The 17560-nt window shown below is 43.4% G+C and overlaps 1 protein-coding gene across 5 annotated transcripts in view; it reads right to left on the bottom strand.

Annotated features, from left to right (window-relative positions):
* Positions 1–4917: 4917 nt before the first annotated feature.
* The window catches only part of LOC146046022 (uncharacterized), a 35980-nt gene continuing 23337 nt past the window's right edge, over positions 4918–17560 (bottom strand). For 2 of the 5 annotated variants that reach the window (XM_083165185.1, XM_083165189.1), the window contains 7 exons: positions 14305–14504; positions 13504–13554; positions 12835–13110; positions 10977–11171; positions 9073–9291; positions 6151–6288; positions 4918–5296 (listed from right to left, as the gene is read on the bottom strand). In XM_083165185.1, coding sequence (XP_083021311.1) covers positions 5235–5296; positions 6151–6288; positions 9073–9291; positions 10977–11171; positions 12835–13110; positions 13504–13554; positions 14305–14504 — 1141 coding nt within the window. In that variant the 3' untranslated portion in view covers positions 4918–5234. The remainder of the gene's footprint in view (positions 5297–6150; positions 6289–9072; positions 9292–10976; positions 11172–12834; positions 13111–13503; positions 13555–14304; positions 14505–17560) is intronic. The other 3 variants (XM_083165186.1, XM_083165187.1, XM_083165188.1) reach the window with 3 other exon arrangements.

Genomic DNA, 17560 nt, shown 5'->3' with positions numbered 1-17560 from the left:
TGCTACATTTAGTGTGACGGCTCACACTGTGCTACATTTCGTGTGACGGCTCACACTGTGCTACATTTCGTGTGACGGCTCACACTGTGCTACATTTCGTGTGACGGCTCATACTGTGCTACATTTCGTGTGACGGCTCATACTGTGCTACATTTCGTGTGACGGCTCATACTGTGCTACATTTAGTGTGACGGCTCATACTGTGCTACATTTAGTGTGACGGCTCATACTGTGCTACATTTCGTGTAACGGCTCATACTGCTCTACATTTAGTGTGACGGCTCATACTGTGCTACATTTAGTGTGACAGCTCATACTGTGCTACATTTAGTGTGACAGCTCATACTGTGCTACATTTAGTGTGACAGCTCATACTGTGCTACATTCAGTGTGACAGCTCATACTGTGCTACATTTAGTTTGCCCAGGACCGTATTTACCACTAGGCAATAAGTGGTAAATATATATATATATTTTTTTTTTTTTTCATTTTAATTAAATTGTATTATTTATTTATTTTCTTCTCTATCACTTTCTATATATAGCTTTGGCTTCCTATCACTAATCTCTATAACACTATAGTACCTCACTGGTGTGCTACTCTGGGCTTTCTAGCTTATGCTGTTTTTTTGGTGGTGTCGCAACCTCCACCTAGATATAGCGCTAGGGACCCCCAATATGCAAAGAAGCCTTGATGGCGGCTTGAGGGCATACAGATAAACTTGCGCAAATATGTAACCAATATCTCGGAATTATATATTCATGTAGTGTTCTAGACTAGTTACTAATACCATTCAGTGAGCTGGGAGAAACCATGGATTTTTACTCCCTCCATCATCTGGCCCCATCCCCTTTTCAAAGACCAGGTAGTGCAATAGATCATTTTCCAGACAGGAGACCTGTGACTGCTTCTCTGCACTCCTGCTGCAGCAGCTATGCTTGATACATAGAGGAATCTTCATATGGGCTATGGGTAAAGAGGGATTACAGTGTGCAGCATATTGTGCAAGGGGCATTGTGGTGTGCGGCATAATGTGTAATGGGCATTATGGTGTACGGAATAATGTGTAATGGGCATTACAGTGTGTGGCATTATGTGTAAGGGGCATTATGTGTGCAGCATAATGTGTAATGGGCATTACAGTGTGTGGCATAATGTGCAAGGGGCATTATGGTGTGTGGCATAATGTGTAATGGGCATTACAGTGTGTGGCATAATGTGTAAGGGACATTATGTGTGCGGTATAATGTGTAATGGGCATTACGAAAAATAATGTAAGGGACATGAATCAGAAATGAAAACATAGTGCTATGGATTTCGTTTATGGATGGGGGCTCCAAAGTCGGTATCTTGCCTAGGGCCCCATGACATCTAAATCTGGCTCGGAGTGTGCTCAGATCCTCCATTCAGCAATGCTCTCTCTTAGACTGTACAATAGATTTGTATCCTTAACATCAGGCACTACTAAGACCCATATATTTTAAACAATGACAGATCTAAATGATTGTTCATCTGAAAAAATGTGACTGTAGATGGACAAATGGGTGGTAAGACTGGAGTACCCAGACACCATACTGATTGGTTGCGCTCATTTGAGAAAGTATTACTATGGAAAGGTGCCAGGGCTGAATTAAGCCTTCGGGGGGGGGGGGGGGGGGGGGGGGGGGGGGGGGGGGGGGGGGGGCATTTTAGACTGCACAGGAGAATATTACACTGTCACAACACAGAGTAAAGGCAGTATAAACTTGGTCAATGGGTAACTGTAGGTGGGGATTTTTAACAGAATTTAGCACTAGAATCAATTGATGGTATCTAGAAGTCAGCACACCCCCTCTTCTGGTAACAAGGGGTTCTGTCACACAGCATACAGTGCAAACACTTACTGTAAGGGAAGAACATAAACCAGTCATGATGCTCGCAAAATTCTAGAAAGGTTCGACAGTCAAGAAATTAATCTTAATTGATCAAAGTAATATTCTTTATTCAGCTGGGTGTTTGATTGTTATTCCATTTATCTGCTATATATAATCCAGGTCATCAGGTGCTATTAATGTTGTTTGATGTAGTGCATGGGTATTCAACATGTGGCCCTCAAGCTGCCGTGGAACTACATATCCCAGCACACCTTGCATGAATTTCATATTAGGGCATAGAAAAACTGTGGCAGAGCATATTGGGACAGATGTAGCACCACAAGTGCTAGAAGGCTGCCTGTTGGAATGTTGGTTAGAGTCAGGACCGGATAAATCCATTGGGGGGCCCGGGGTCACTTAAGATAGGGGGGGGGGGGCCTTCCCACTTGTTATTACTGGCCGCAAACTGCACAGGAGAATACTACACTGTCAAAATACAGAGTAAACGCAGTATAAACTTGGTGAATGGGTAACTGCAGGAGGGGTGGATATATAGTCCCTCTGTACCTTACTCTGTAGGAGCCCTGACAGGATCAGCGCTGCCTCTGATTAAAAACCCTCCCATGATGAGGCCGCTGCGGCTGCGGCTGCTATCCTTCATGGTCCAACAACAACATTGTAGAAAAGAGCTTGGAACAGCAGTGTCATGCATGAGTCTATTAAAAGCCGACATGCCTAACAAATATTCCATTTAATGAGAAGATTGGTCACACCAGGAAGGACAACAGATGTGAAGCGTTCAGTACGTTACATAAGGAGAGCAATTCTATGTGGAGCATATTCAGACTAGGCTAAAGTTATTAGTGGTATACCGCTGGGATTCAGATTGGGCCTTGTCCTAGAAAGTAAGATTTCCTTATTTGCTGATTACACTAAGCTATGTAGGGATATAAGCAGAGCAGTGTAGAGAGTTGCTGAAGAAAGATCATATGTGTATGTACCCGTGATGAGGCACAGTAATGGGAATACACTTGAGATCAACTGGAACAAAAAAAAGAACTTAAATACAGACAAAAGAAAGCTGCCAGTCAGTGACTCCAAAGCCATATAAAGTACAGGGAAGCATAATAATGGCAATAGAAATGTATGTAATGCAAACATAGCACCACCACTGTATAAGTCATTTATTTCATGTTAAATATAGGATTATAGTTTTCACTACCTACTGTAACTTATACCATGTTCTCATTGCCATCCCTGCAAAACCCTGGGTTTTTCTTGCCGGATTTTTGGAAGGGCACAGAGCTTGGTCAGCTCCACAGATCCCCTTCATACTGTACCTCAGACCCGTGAATTTCCTGTGTCTGCCCCTTTTACACTGATTTCCATGGTCTGCCTTCTTCCAACAAGTGTGTGTCATGTTATAGCAGCTTTGATGGGCTGTTGGGAAATTTGTACAAATTGCTGTGATTGGCTGTTTAAAAAGCAGCTTTTATTGGCTGGATAAAGATGATGTCATGTTAAATTGGCCTTTTTTTCACCAGCACATTGAATACATTTTATCATGGCTATTACCCCATTTAATAAAATAATAATGACAAGACATTTCTGTTTTTATGTACATATTTTATTCATATGTACAATAAAGTGCTTTTCACTATATACGTACTTGTACATATATAATGGTAGTCACGTCCCCCAATGAGCTTGTTTTTTGGCATCACGTGTGAAAAACCCGGGTCTGTGCTGTTCACACTGCCGTACACCCATGTATTACCCAAGAAAAATCCTGCAAAAAACCTGTGTCTAATTCCCGGGGCATAACACCTGGGAATTTCCCAAGACCCTTTCACACAGACGCAACACAGGAAATTTCCGCTTGCCCTGGTTTTTGCGGCAGTGAGAACAGGGTATTAGTAAAACTCTGGAATGTAAGGTACTTCAGAGGTGGACATCGTTAATCAATCAATGGAAGGATTAAACTAGAGATTAATACAACTTGACTGATATAATATCTCAAAATATATAATGTATCAAGGTGTATGTGTAATGTCCTCCATAATGGTCCTTACAGAGAGGTACTGTATCAGCATCTGCAGGGAGGGATCTCTTTATTGTGCAGGTGGGGGCGTAATCAATCTTTTACCACTCATGGTTCATGCAGTCAGGTGGATTGTTCCTTTCCCTGCCAGGCTTATTGGGGTTCCTCTGTGCGAACACCAATACTGTACAATATATGAGGCACTGAACTTACTGCCTGCTTCCAGCTTGGGCTTCGGTCTCATTGGACCAAGTCATGTACCTACCTCTGTACTCAACACAGCTCATCCAACATGTTACTTGGCAGAGAAGACAGAACACCATAGGCTTCACCTGCTAAGTTACACAAGAACCTAAGGGTGTTCCCTATAGTAGGTGTAATACAAGAATCGCATGGGAAAAGTTGCTTAATTGCTCTCTGGTATCACAAATCAAACCACTTCAATAAACCCAAAATACAGTGTTTGTATGTTATAAAATATATGTGCAACATAAAACGATATTCAGCAGGGAGGTCCTGCAATGCCCAGTCCGATGTAGATCTTTTACTGCTTCCAGCAGACATGATTGTCAGGGTGAAAAGGGGAAAAAATGTACTTGCTGTTGGGTTCAGTGATTATTATGCACAAAACAGGATAAGATAAAAGTGTGAAAGTAACTACACATAGAAATCAGATACCGAGCGGAGAGAAGAAAAACAAGTGGAGAATAATTATACAGAGTCTTCATAAAAGCATGCAGGTGAGCTCGGTCAACCCAACAAAGGGTACCTCCCGAACGGTCATGTTTGTCTTCAGAAGGAGGAGGAGCTTGCACGCAAAGCAGTCTGGGAAAGATCTGGCATACAGAAGGTTGGGCTTACCTTAATTCTCCATGCTTCATTGTTGGGCGTTACGATAAAGGGGTCTTCCCTTTAATTACATATTCTAGTATACTAACTTTCCTTGTTCGCCTAGAACTCATCGCAAGACAATACATGCTCCATTAAAATAATTGTCCAGAAGAAGAGATTCCACAACAAAACTATGTAAAACAAAATTTTTATTCTCTCCCGAAAAAAAAGATAATGACAAAAAAATATGTAAATAAAACAAAACTAAAAAGTGTTGAATCCTTGTTGCCAGATGGTCCAGCGCTGCACTGAGAGTTATTCCGCTGGTTCCCAAACTGAAACAAGGTAGGGAGGGAACCGTATACTTTATACCATTAAAAAAAAAAAGATGATCCTGTAGGAATGTAGGGGACTTTACAAATATCACGAATCTGCGGCACTGCTCTAATACTGAAATACAAGTACCATCGGTTATACAATAGACACTGGCAGGAGTGGTTCATACGTCCTTATTTCAGCAAAGGTTTCGGTTTAGTCAACCAGAGATGTGAAGAAGGGTTCGAAGAAAGAGCTGTGAGGAGAGGACACAGAAAACAAAATGTTACCGCATGGCCTAGACAACCGCGATCAGCTCTCCATTTTCTTAAAACAAAAACTAAATGAGATCACAGGGGTTATGGAAAGTGCAGTACAGGGCTCTGGATCCAGCCTTAATGCTCTTAATAATTTAGTAGCTGCTGCTATTGGTATTCAGGACAATAGTGCCAGCTACAGTGTGTACCATAAGAAAATATTCTAGGAAATGAAGATGTAAGCGGGAAAATAAAATAACGGGTCCCACTTCTCTGCATGACGTGGAGAAGCGGGCATCTGTATCGCTGCAATGTATTATGCAGGGAGCAGCTGATAAGTAGAGACGTAATTTCCTGTCTCAGCGGCTCTCCTTATCGGCGGGCCTGCCCATTTTAAATAACCTTGCTCTTATCGCGAGATCGCCAGCGCAGCCCAGACCCAGCAGCAGGGCTAGCGTTGTCCCTGCAGTGGGGATAGGACAACGCTAGCTCTGGGCTGGCGAAGTGGCCAGGGCGATTTAACACCTTGAAGGCTGTTAATACATCGCAGCAGCCACTGATTGCTGGGGGGGCTGATTGCAGGGGACAGCCCCACCGAGAGTTAGGTGCGCTGTTACTATATCTGAAAAACCGTAATCCCCCCAGTTAACTAGAGTTAAATGCAGATATGCACTTATAACTAGATGATGCATCTGCCCATTTTATACAAAATGGAAACATCACACACAAACTTAGCTGCCGCTAGGCTGCATTAGACACCTCTGCGTAGTGTATGGAGTCCTTCACACATCCAGTAAAACATTTAGAATGAAGAAAAGCTACAAGAGTGAAAGTTCTCGTGAATTCTACTTACCAGGGGTTGGGAGGAGACCTGGCTTTTCACCGAGCAATGGGCGTTTAGGAGGTGCATGTGGTGAGAAGCCAAGGAGTGGGGGTCTTTTAGGTGGCATTGCCAGCAGCGGGGGAGGTTTGCCTTTCGGCGTAGAGATTCCTAAATAAAAAGACAGAGGTAGGAAGGAGGGATAAGATCCTTTTATTAAATAGAATTCGATTTTTCTATGTAACAATAGCAAAAGATGAGCTTCAACATCCTAGAAAACAAGTCTGCGATAAGCGAGGGGCGGTCGTAGATTCTGCTTCACAGACATGTTCCTTTCTATTAATAACCAGTCATCCAGTAATCAAGAGAGATACTGGGAACAATAATTAGACTATAACAAATGCAACATGTAAGGGTGACCTCAATCTATACACAAGGGGTAGTATTCAATGCCGCGGCGAGCAGCCAGCAAGGGGGTTAAACAGCGAGGATCGCTGGTTTTCTGCGATCCTCGCTTTTCTGCGATCCGGCCGCTCGCCCTATTCAACGTTCCGGGGGAATTCTCGCCATTACAGGATGTCGAGGATTCCCCCAAACAGCGAAACCCGCGGCTAATGTAGAAAACCAGCTGTATTTAGTCTCGCTGCTTCTGTGGCCACATACGCCGATTCCCCCTCGCTCAAAAAACGGAGCGAGGGGGAATTGGCGTATGAGGGGGGGTGCGTTGAATACTGACAGGGCGAGTGGTGACAGCGAGCAGGAGGCCCTGCTCGCTGTCGCCACTCGCCCACGCATTGAATACACCCCAAGGCTGCAATGCAATGAGAGAATAGGCAGTGAAACCCCAAATCTAAATAGGAATATATATATATATTATAGCAGGTGATTTTATTTAAAAGGAAAGGGCCACATAGTCTAATTGGTGATTAACTCAACAGATTCATACATAAACCAAAAAAAGTTGTAGTGTTCATATAAAAAGTTGCACCAAACCCATAACTAATAAATGATCATGCAGCACTCGGATGAACCCACTGAGATAGCGTTGTACTGGGAGTAGAGATCTTCCTATAAAAACCAGGAAACCCCAGGAGGAAGTGAACTAGAGGAAGCTTCCCCCAACGTCTTTTTGCCAAGCATGGCTGGTTGCAGAGAACAGCATCTCATCATCCGGCTTCCCGGTACATGGAAATACATTTGTAATTACATTCTGTCATGGTATGGTAGCTTTACACATGTAGCGCTCGCATAAGAAATTTTTCATTTTAGACTTTATATGCTTTTTAAGCACAGGGTTTCCACTGGAGAGGGGAAGTCAAGAATAAGCGGAAGAAGGCACACGTCAAACATCTGGATCTCTAGACAAGAATCCGGCTGGTTTGGAGAATATCACAATAAATGCTTTATATGTGCTTTGCATACACCAAGAAAATACCACACTAAGGGCCTGAATCAGACTCAAAAATTACCACTGCCGGCACAAGGCTGCATGGAGAGCCGTCCCGCAAAGAGTATCCCGCCTGCAAGCTCTACACTGCGAGGCCAGGAGGCCATGTTTAAGGTGGCAGCAGCTGCATATGACATCATGCCGCCGCAGTGCTCCCTGGGCAGTCTGGATACGCCTCCGTTGTCCGGACATGATGTTGTTTTTACCAGCTTTAGACAGTTAGCCACCCCGTTTTTAAATAGGAGCAGAATGCGCTGGGAGTCACCAAGTCCTGTGTGCGCCACAGCAGCCAATAACAATTCTTAGCTCTGCCTCCGGTTGTCAGAAGCAGCATTTTGTTTGGTGAGAGGATGCTCAGCAACACCGGAGCAGCCTGACCTCAATGTCTAAGCAACAACCTATCTCTGCCACATTCTTCAGCCGCTCTTCTCCCACAGCATCAGCGTGCCTCCTGCTCCAGCCTTCACCCTCCCTGTCCTAGAGCCCGGCCAAGCGGTCACTCACAGTTCCCTGTAATAAGTACCATAAATAATAGCTGTCACAAGCATGCGCCATGGTATCTTAGATACCGGACTCCACCTGTCTGCCCTCACCACACTTCAGCATCTTCTCCTGGCTGCAGCTCTACACAGATGCCTTCCTTTGATCGGATGTGCGTATACGCGGCTGCAGGAACATCCCTACCCTAACCTGATGCCACCTGGTGCAGGTAAGCGGTGTCTGTATTGCTCTGTCTCTGGTCTGGGGTTAGGGTAACGGTACAGGTCAGCTGGACTAAGACTGGGGCAGCTGAGAGGCGTAATGGAAGGGCCAAAAATCGGTAGTGATGGTCTAGTACAATAAACCGAATGAATCGCTGGTGCTCTAACTTTATGAGGATGTGGATACACGCGTCTAATATATCCAACAACGCCATCAATTCGAGCCGCATCACTCGATTCCCCGCCAGCGGGGAATCGCTTACCTGGCCGTTCTCAGCCACAGCTCCCTCCAAATGCAGAGAGGTGACCGGTGTGAGCGGCCGTAAGTCTTATTTAATCACATTCTTATTATTTAATGTTGCTACTACAGATTAAATTCAAAATAAGAAAGAAAATGCCGGTACTTGTGTAGTTTCACGGCGCAATATCACATGCGATTTACTATCCATTTCATTACCCCACTATCCAAGTGGGCATAGAGTTGATTTTGTACAGCGTGGCGAGCGCAGCGAGCCCCGCGAGGGGACACTGATGTTCGTTTCAAAGCAACTGACTATATCGCATGCCATTTGCATGCAATTCCATCAAATACATTCCGTGTCCGCTCGGTGCCTCACCACGCTATATAAAATCAACTCTATGCCCACTTGGATAGTGGGTTAACGAAATGGATAGTAAATCGCATGCGATATAGTGGCGCCGTGAAACTACACAAGTACCAAAATGCCTAACGGGTTACAGTACATTCACTAGTACAGCACAAAGTGATAAAAACAGTCATATAGGTGTAAAGCCTAGAAAGTGTACCCTGTGAGAAACCAAACACCGGACCTGGCGTTGGGAGGAGTCCAGCAGAGGAGCGGTCACGCAGTAGAGAGGGTTTGCCAATCGCCATTAGGGGAGTCCTGCCTGGAGTAGGAAGTAGTGGTGGAGGCTTGGCCAGTGTATCTGACAAACCACTGCTTGGTATACTCGTGTCATACACACCGCCGACATCATCTTCTGTGGGATCGGACGTCTTAAAGCCTAGATTTAAGAAGAAACATACACTTAATACCAATATCATACGTATATAGGAATCTGTGAATAAATATGGACTTGGTAAAGTCGGTTTAAACAAAAACAGACTGCCCTGTGGTTGTCAATCAAGGTTTGCTGCCCACCATTATCAATTCTACAGAGACCACTACCTCATCGCAGAACGTAACCATTAGCTGGACAGATGTTATGTAGGATTTTGTCTAAATCAGTAATAGTTCAGTAAAAAAGGTGGTGCTCAACTCATGTGTGTGGTTCTAGAATTAAGTCTTGCCTGCTGGTTGCTACAGAGGATTGCCAACATCTGGACTAGACAGATGCTAAGTACACACACAGCAGCTCACATATATATATATATATATATATATATATATTTTACATTGAAGCAACTGCAAACGCAACATGAGCTTAGAATGCAAGGACCAAGTGGAATGAGGAGCTACAGTAAAACAAATGTTTAGTTCCCTTTTCTTAAAGACCATTATGATTTGGCAACATTTGTAAAAGTGAAAATACTGTAGGGAAAATTCAATTATTCACGGTAAATACGGCTATTTAAGCTGGGAGGTATCTATGTGATTAGCCTCCGGACGTCTCTGGATAGGCTTGTTAACACCCGTTAATTTAATGTGTCTGTGTGTTAACTCCCAAAAAAAAATACGTAAAAAAGGTTCACAGATTCGTGCGTTAATCCCATTGCGGCACCTATAAACCCCCCCAAGTTATAACATTGTTTTTCCGCCTTTTTGGGGTGGGTGAAAAAAAATTGCTGATGACTGCAAGCTTCGAGGCTACTTTGTTAGCCCTAGGGGTCAAAAAAGGAAAAAAAAGAAAAGCAGTTGTAGGCGGATGCACTCCTGTCTGAACAATTGATATTGGCTGTCAATATACACTTTTTTTTAAGACCATGTATATTGAGTAAAACATATTTTATAAGACGGTAATCTAGTTTTTATTGTGTCAGTGGGTGGTACTCACACAGGTGAGACAATTTAGTAAACCTCTATAGTGGGTATAAAACCAGCTACTGCGGACCCCGTAAGCACTTGCTCCTAAGGAAGCCGGACACTTACTATTCGGTAGGAGAAACGCGTTGAGCACTTTGAATAGTCAGTTGAGGGGAACCATCTACTTTGGAGACCTACCCACTTCTCCCGACCAATAGCACACCACGCTGAGCTGAATTGGGGTATTCAATGTCAGGCTCGACAGCCATGCCCCTGTCCCATTCTCGCTTTGCTCGACTTGAGCTCGCCGGCCGGGATTCAATGTCCCGGCCGCCGAACGGTGAGAAAGGGGCGTGGCCACGAGCTGAGGACGGAAATAGACGAGCTCCGGCCGGGAGCTCGCCTATTTCCGGCTTTTCTCGGCAGAACGAGCCCGACAGCTTGTGATGTCGAGCTCGTCTTCTGAGAACCCCTGCTTAATGCTGTCGGGGAAGACCGCATTGAATAGGGCCCTGCAGCCATCTCCCCTGTCGGGAGATGGCTGCGGGAGCACGACTACCATTAAATACCCCCCTAAGTCTGCAGAAGAGGCTTTTAACTTCTGCAGGCTATCAAGTTGCTATCTTGAAAAATATCTCGAGCGATCGGCCTCGTTTTCATTATACAGACTTTGCGTCACCATGGCAAAGCTTTAAACTGCCGAGGCAGAGTTTATGGCATACTAACCTGGCGTGGGCAGTAGACCCCCACCACCACTTGTGGGTCTGTCACCGAGCAGGGCAGGTTTAGGTTGCCCTCCATATGAATTTCTGGCAGGAGTGGGAAGAAGAGGGGGTGGTTTCTCCAGGAAATGTGTCTTTGTGCTGGTGTGAGTGTCATACGAAGGATTCGCTTGTTCTGTGGTATCTGCTTCTTCAAAGCCTACAGATTGGAAAATGCATTAGGCAGAGACGGGAAAAGAAAGACAGGATATATCACAAAGGCAAACGTGAAATGAACTAGACTACCCCAGGACCAAAATACATAGCACAGGTACGTAACCAATGCTTGGGCAGTTACAGATTCAGTGACCAATAAAACACTTTGCTGCCAAAAGACCATGGAATTATAGAATGGCCAATAAATAAAGAAAGAATAGAATTGTTCTACGAGTCAATCGCCAAACACTCCAAATCAGATTTTAACGTTATGATTTCAATTAAAATAATTTAGCAAAGGCCGATCTGTGAGTTTTCTGGTTTTAATTAATAAGCCTGATTTACAGTATGTGACGGGATATTTTGAACACAGTTTTTAGAAAGGAATTTCAAAGTCACTGCTGACAGAAGAAATGGCATTTATCTAGAAGTGTTCCTAGCCTGTAACGTTAAGGGGGTTTAAATGGACAGTACCAAATGGATAAAACTAAACTGCTTTTGTGTGTATACAATATATCGTTTTATGTGACTCAAATAACAAATCACAAAACAGATGTGCAATTATGTGTCAAAATGTTTGCTGTTGTCCGTATGTATAGCTGAATGGGGAGGACGTTGACTTGGGGGTTTTGGAACGAAAAGTTGAAAAATTCTTTGATTTCTCAGCTGTAGAAGCTTCAGCCGATTAAATCTCGCTAATCACCCATTTGAAGAGTTTTATAATATCATAACCAATTTCTTCCTATTTAGAAAAATAAAATAAGGTAAATCTGATCTACAGGTGAGTCCTCATACGCCTTAATACACCGCAACTAGGATGCACCAAATGATTGTGCGGAGGAGTCTGCTATGTGACACGTGCATGTCTGTGTGCGACTGAGTCTGTATATGAAGCACGACAGAACTGGCACGGAAAAGGCCACAGCTGCTGCATTGTGTTACTTTGTGTACCGATTCAGAGACTCAAACAGATATACAAGTGTTCCACAACAATAAATCAGCAGTCTCCACCTCTTTTTTTACAGACCTAAAAATCCCAGGTTTTTGCACACGAATGCGCATCTACCCGGGATTTTTGTCAGCACAAATGGTGACCTGGAATTTTTAAATTGTGCAATGAGCAAAGGTTTTTATTGGGTCTTTCCCAGGTAACAAGCAGTGGAATCCCTGTGAGCTGACCATTGCGCAGCCACCCCCCGCTGCCAACCAGTCAGACGCGGACAGCCCACTGCCCCGCTTTCATGTTTCAGTGGATATGGTGTCAACCTGGGAAAAATTTTGGAATACAAGGAAGTGGAAACAGGGACACGTCAGTGGAGACACAGCAAAATCTTGCAGGGGTATTAGCTACCTTGTGTTTTGCGACTGAGACAGTAGACCTGCCGGCTGTTTGGTGCGACAACTGCAGCAACGATGTATGAGGACACATCTGCTTTGTGTTTCCCCAAATATTTTTCGCAAGTACATAGAGGGTATTGGAGTATTGAGTATTACGTCGGGCAGAGAGTTTGAAGTAGCACAAATTATATATGCAGTAATAGCCACACAATGTAACGTAACTTTTAGAAAATACTTGTGAGAATGGGGTCACAGTGCAAACGGTGAGTGGGAGGGTGAGGGGACGGGGCGTGTGTGTGGTGGGTCAAGATGGCAAACATCAAGTATACCTTCCAGCTCAGTTATCCTGGTCTTCAGGTAGTCACTGATTGCATTCAGCTCTTCAGAATATAAATATTTGCCATCGCTTAAGAGGAAGAGAAGGTGTCTAATGTCCAGTGGGACAGTGTAAGACTCATAGTGTTCCCTCTCCAGGTAGTCATCCGCCAGATCAGCTGCTTTGTGTGAAATCTCATTACGCTCCTGCTGTTCACGCTCGCCAAAAATTTTCCCAAATGCCTTAACTACCAGAGCCAGGGCATCCTCCATGGGCATATTACGGTGTACTACAGAGGAGAGACATAACTTATGGTGTCAGTCAGGACCTCACATCTAGTCAAAAAAGCATTTCAAGTCATGTAAATGTGGATGCAATAATGTGAAATGCAGCTGAAAAGTGTGTAAAAAGGTGTAAGAAAAGTGTACAAGTAAAGATGTGGCTGCGGTTCTCTAGACGGAAACTACCAGCTTGCACTGCCAAATGGAAACTTACATTGGAACAAGGACTTATTTAAAAAAAAATACGCTTTCAAAAAAATGATAATTGTTTGGAGAACTCTGTTGTGTTAATGTGCCTGGAATGTAATATGTAATAAAAAAGATGTCACAAAAGATGTGCGGCAGTGCAAACTATGAACACACAGCAACTGTAGTACAGCCAACACATGTCAATGTATCACCTCTAGATGGCGGAATGTTGCAAGTAGAATAGATGTTTTCAAAATCTTTATCTAAAATGGTGACAATATTTCAGTATTGTTAGAAAAATATATATTTAAAAACAGAAAACACAATTAATAGAAAAGTAGGAACAAATTTTTGATCAAGCAAGAATCTTAATGGTTATGTCGGAGCACGCATTAAAAAAATAAAAATAAATAGGTGTGGTTGGATTTATTCCAAGAACGGAGTGTTATTAAGAGAAGTGGGTCACTGTTGTACGCAGAAGGGGGAACCAGTAACTGGCTATAGGGCTACTATAAGACAGGGAGACTCCTATGGCATTATAAGCAGAGATTAATTACCGACACGGTTCTGCACACAGCTTTTGAACTTGTCCCACACATCTCAGACGCAGCATTCATATGGGGCAGTTCTAGAGCAATGTAATGTGTATAGCACCACTTATGTCATCACCACAAATTTCCTTTGCATAGAAAAATCTGCGATATTGATGGCCAATCGGTGCTTCAGAAACAGCGCACCAACACCTAAGTGGGGTTGAGTTGTTCCATTCACCCCATTGCTACAGGCCCATACAGTAGTGTCAATACACAAGAATTACAGTACGTGTAGAACTTATAATATTGCACAGAAATCTCCCAATATCTTCTTGTGCGTGTATGTATCCTGCATATGTTCTAGTATTGCAGATGCTACATTTTATTTGTGTGTTCTTTAAAATGGACGGATTATAATGGGGAGGACAGGGGGGGGGGGGGCAGTATAGGGTCTGTAATTGTGTGTATAGCTACACTTACTTTTGATAGATTCGTGAAGAATAATTGCAGTGCAAGAGGACAGAGCTACATTTGACTGTTCAACTAGTATGCAAAACGGGGAGCCGTCGTTTTTAACCTCCTGGAGGGCGCGTGTGAGGCCAGATTCTGATGTCAAGTATATCATCTCCACTACAAGGCCATGATCCTGTAATCGATGGCCTATGGCTGTGGCGTACTCCCTTTAAAAAGAGAAAACGATTGTTATTGGCAAAAGACAGACGGTACGATTGTAGCACTGAGAACGGTTCTGTTGCTGGGATACAGTGGCGAATATGTGCGTGCGGAGAACTACGGTGTCGAGTTGTAGATGCGCTGTGTAAGCAAACAATGTGTGTTACGGAATAATGGACCATCGCTGCAATAGATTTTTAATTTTGTGTAAAATTAGAGATAATGTGCAAAACGTTACAGCAAAATTCCAGGTTGAATTATATCCCTTTTTCAATTGTGCTCCTCTCTTTTAAATAAAAATAGCCTCATTGGAGATATAAGATATAAGGGGGGGGGGGGGGGGGGGTGCCCAGATATTTATATAGCGCACACATAGTCCGCAGAGCTTTCCGAAGAATATTTGTCCACATTAGTCCCTATCCCAGTGGAGTTTATAACCTATGGTCCCAAATTCAGCCAGCAGCGAGCTGTTCTGCGTAAGCCCCTACATGTACACATACCTGGGCGCCATATAACCTACCAGTATATTTTTGGATTGTGGGAGGAAACCAGAGTACCTGGTGGAAAGCACGGGGAGAATATACAAACTCCACACAGTTAAGGGAATCAAAACAATAATTACTGGGGGGCTGTAATGCTAAACATTATACAGACAGGGGTAGATGTAGTGATAAGGGAGGAGAAATGAGCCAGAGGGAAGTGGCCCATGGCAACCAATCAGCACTGAAGTAACATCTATAATTTGCATAATATAAAGTTATACAGAGCACCTGATTGGTTGCCATAGACCACTTCTCCTCTGGCTCACTTCTCCTCCCTTATCACTGCTTCACACATCTACCCGTCTGTGAGATATTGGCTAAGCCAGTGGTTCCCAAACTGTGTGCCGTTACTCCATGGGGTGCCTCGGGTTGGTGGTCCTGGACCAAGTCAAATTATTTATGGTCAATTATTTTTGGACAAATCCTGCCCTTTCACATATAACTGAACCTCAGGATCACATAAACACAATCTAATTATTTGAATATTATTTTCTACATTTTGTTTGAGACTAGGGGTGCCGTAAAAAATTCGGATACTCTAGGGTGCCGCGATTCAAAAAAAAGATTGTGAACCCTGGGCTAAGTTATTGGTATCAGCAGACATGTTTCACAATTAAATCGAACTTTATCAGATCACTTCAGTTACGGGGCTCCGAGCGCAGGGCAGGGTTTCCGCTCAATAACCCAGACTCTGGAAGATGTACTATTCTAGGAAAGGTGTAAATATATCTTCAGTTGAAACAGCAAAGTTTTATTGGTTAAAGAGAGGGAGCATCAGAAAACTTGCATAGTAAAATACTTCCATTATCCAAAAAACAAAATAATTAAGATTTCCTTTTTACACATCTTAAAAATAATATCACAGCGACCGATCCTTTATAAGATTTTACATAAAAGTCTAGTTATGTGAAGGACTCTGCAGTAGCTTTCAACGCATGCATGCAGGAATACATTCTAAATTGTATAAAGCAACAATGTGTGTGTGTGTGTGTGTGTCATGTGATATTTATCATAACGAAACCTGTACCGATAGGCCAGTCAATGTTACAGCGTGCATCGGTTATCAGACAGTGCGCGAGAACAAGGTACACATCATTGCAGGAAGGACACGTTTAGGTTTTTGTCATTTTAGTAACCTGGGCTGTTACAGGATTTAGCGGTGAAATTTCAAGTCACCTAATAGACAACAACGTTTGTAATTGGATTGTGTGTAGATAATTATTAGAAAGAAATTCTTGCAGACAGACGGAAGACACTTTAAACTTATGTATTGCTTTGACATTTAAATTAGCTATAGAAGGAAAGCAGATGGGAAATGATGTGCGGAGTTGGAGAAAGGTCAAACATGCACTTACTTATACATGTGATGGTGAATTGGGGACCCTATGGTGACTTTAGCAAGGTACTTTTTCTTTACCGTTACGGAATGCTTGTCGTCTTGCAGGATTGAATTTGGTTTAAATCTAATAAATAATGTAATACTGCTATTTACAGAGATATTTAAATCTCAATGATCCGACTTCGCATTGCATTTACACCAACAAAAGTCTGCAGTCTTTGTGAAATGTGTGCGCGCGCGCTTGTGTAATTAACACTTTAAAAGCTTTGTTCTGGAGTGACTAATAAAGACGCAGAAAGTTAAATATCAGCTCTAGGCCGATTAAAGCTTTTATGAAATGATTTCATAGGAATATAGAACTAAAAACACTTCGCTCAACATACAGAGAACAAACAGAGTATTCAATCTCCCGCCGATATTCCCGACGGGCCCTATTCAATGTGGTCTTCCCTGACAGCATTGGAAGGGGATCTCGGCAGAACGTGCCCGACTTTACAAGCAGTTGGGCACGTTCTGCCGAGAAGGGCCGGGAATTGTCCAGCTCCCGGGCTGCAGCTCGACAATTTCCGGACGCATCTTGCGGCCACGACCCCTTTCCGGTGCTCGGCAAGGGGGACACTGAATCTCACATGCGAGCTGCAGTCAAGCCGGCTGAGAATGGGACCGGGTCACGGCTGTCGGGCCAGCCCGACCGTAGTGACACGGATTGAATCCCTTAGTCGGCTATGTTTTCCAAAAATCATGGTAAGAATGGGGAGGAATTTAAAGCAGATATAGGGCCAAATGAACTAAACTTCAAAAGTGATAAAACAGAGAGTGATAAACAACCAATCAGCTCCTGCCTGACATTTTTCAAACACAGTCTGTGACAAGGCAGGTGGGAGCCGATTGGCTGGCTGTTTATCACTTTTGAAGCTTGGTGCATCAGGCCCATAGACAGTTCAGCCCATCTATGCCCAATAACTATATTATAGCACATTTGGGTATTAAATGAATCATCTGGACTGAAAGCCACCTCTAGCTCTACACAAATTAAATCCTACATCCACCTGTGCAGCAACCTAAACGTGCACAAACGTCTGTTCTAACGATTTGCTTTCTTACAATTAATGTCAATAATGAAAAAAAAAAAGGATTAATACCAAACGGCTTTGGAAGACGAGAAATGCAAACGTACACAATG

Source organism: Crinia signifera, chromosome 11 (assembly GCF_055691185.1).
Source record: "Crinia signifera chromosome 11, ASM5569118v1, whole genome shotgun sequence".
NCBI lineage: Eukaryota > Metazoa > Chordata > Amphibia > Anura > Myobatrachidae > Crinia > Crinia signifera.
The sequence above is the reverse complement of the archived record's forward strand: the minus strand, read 5'-3'. Positions and strand labels throughout refer to the sequence as shown.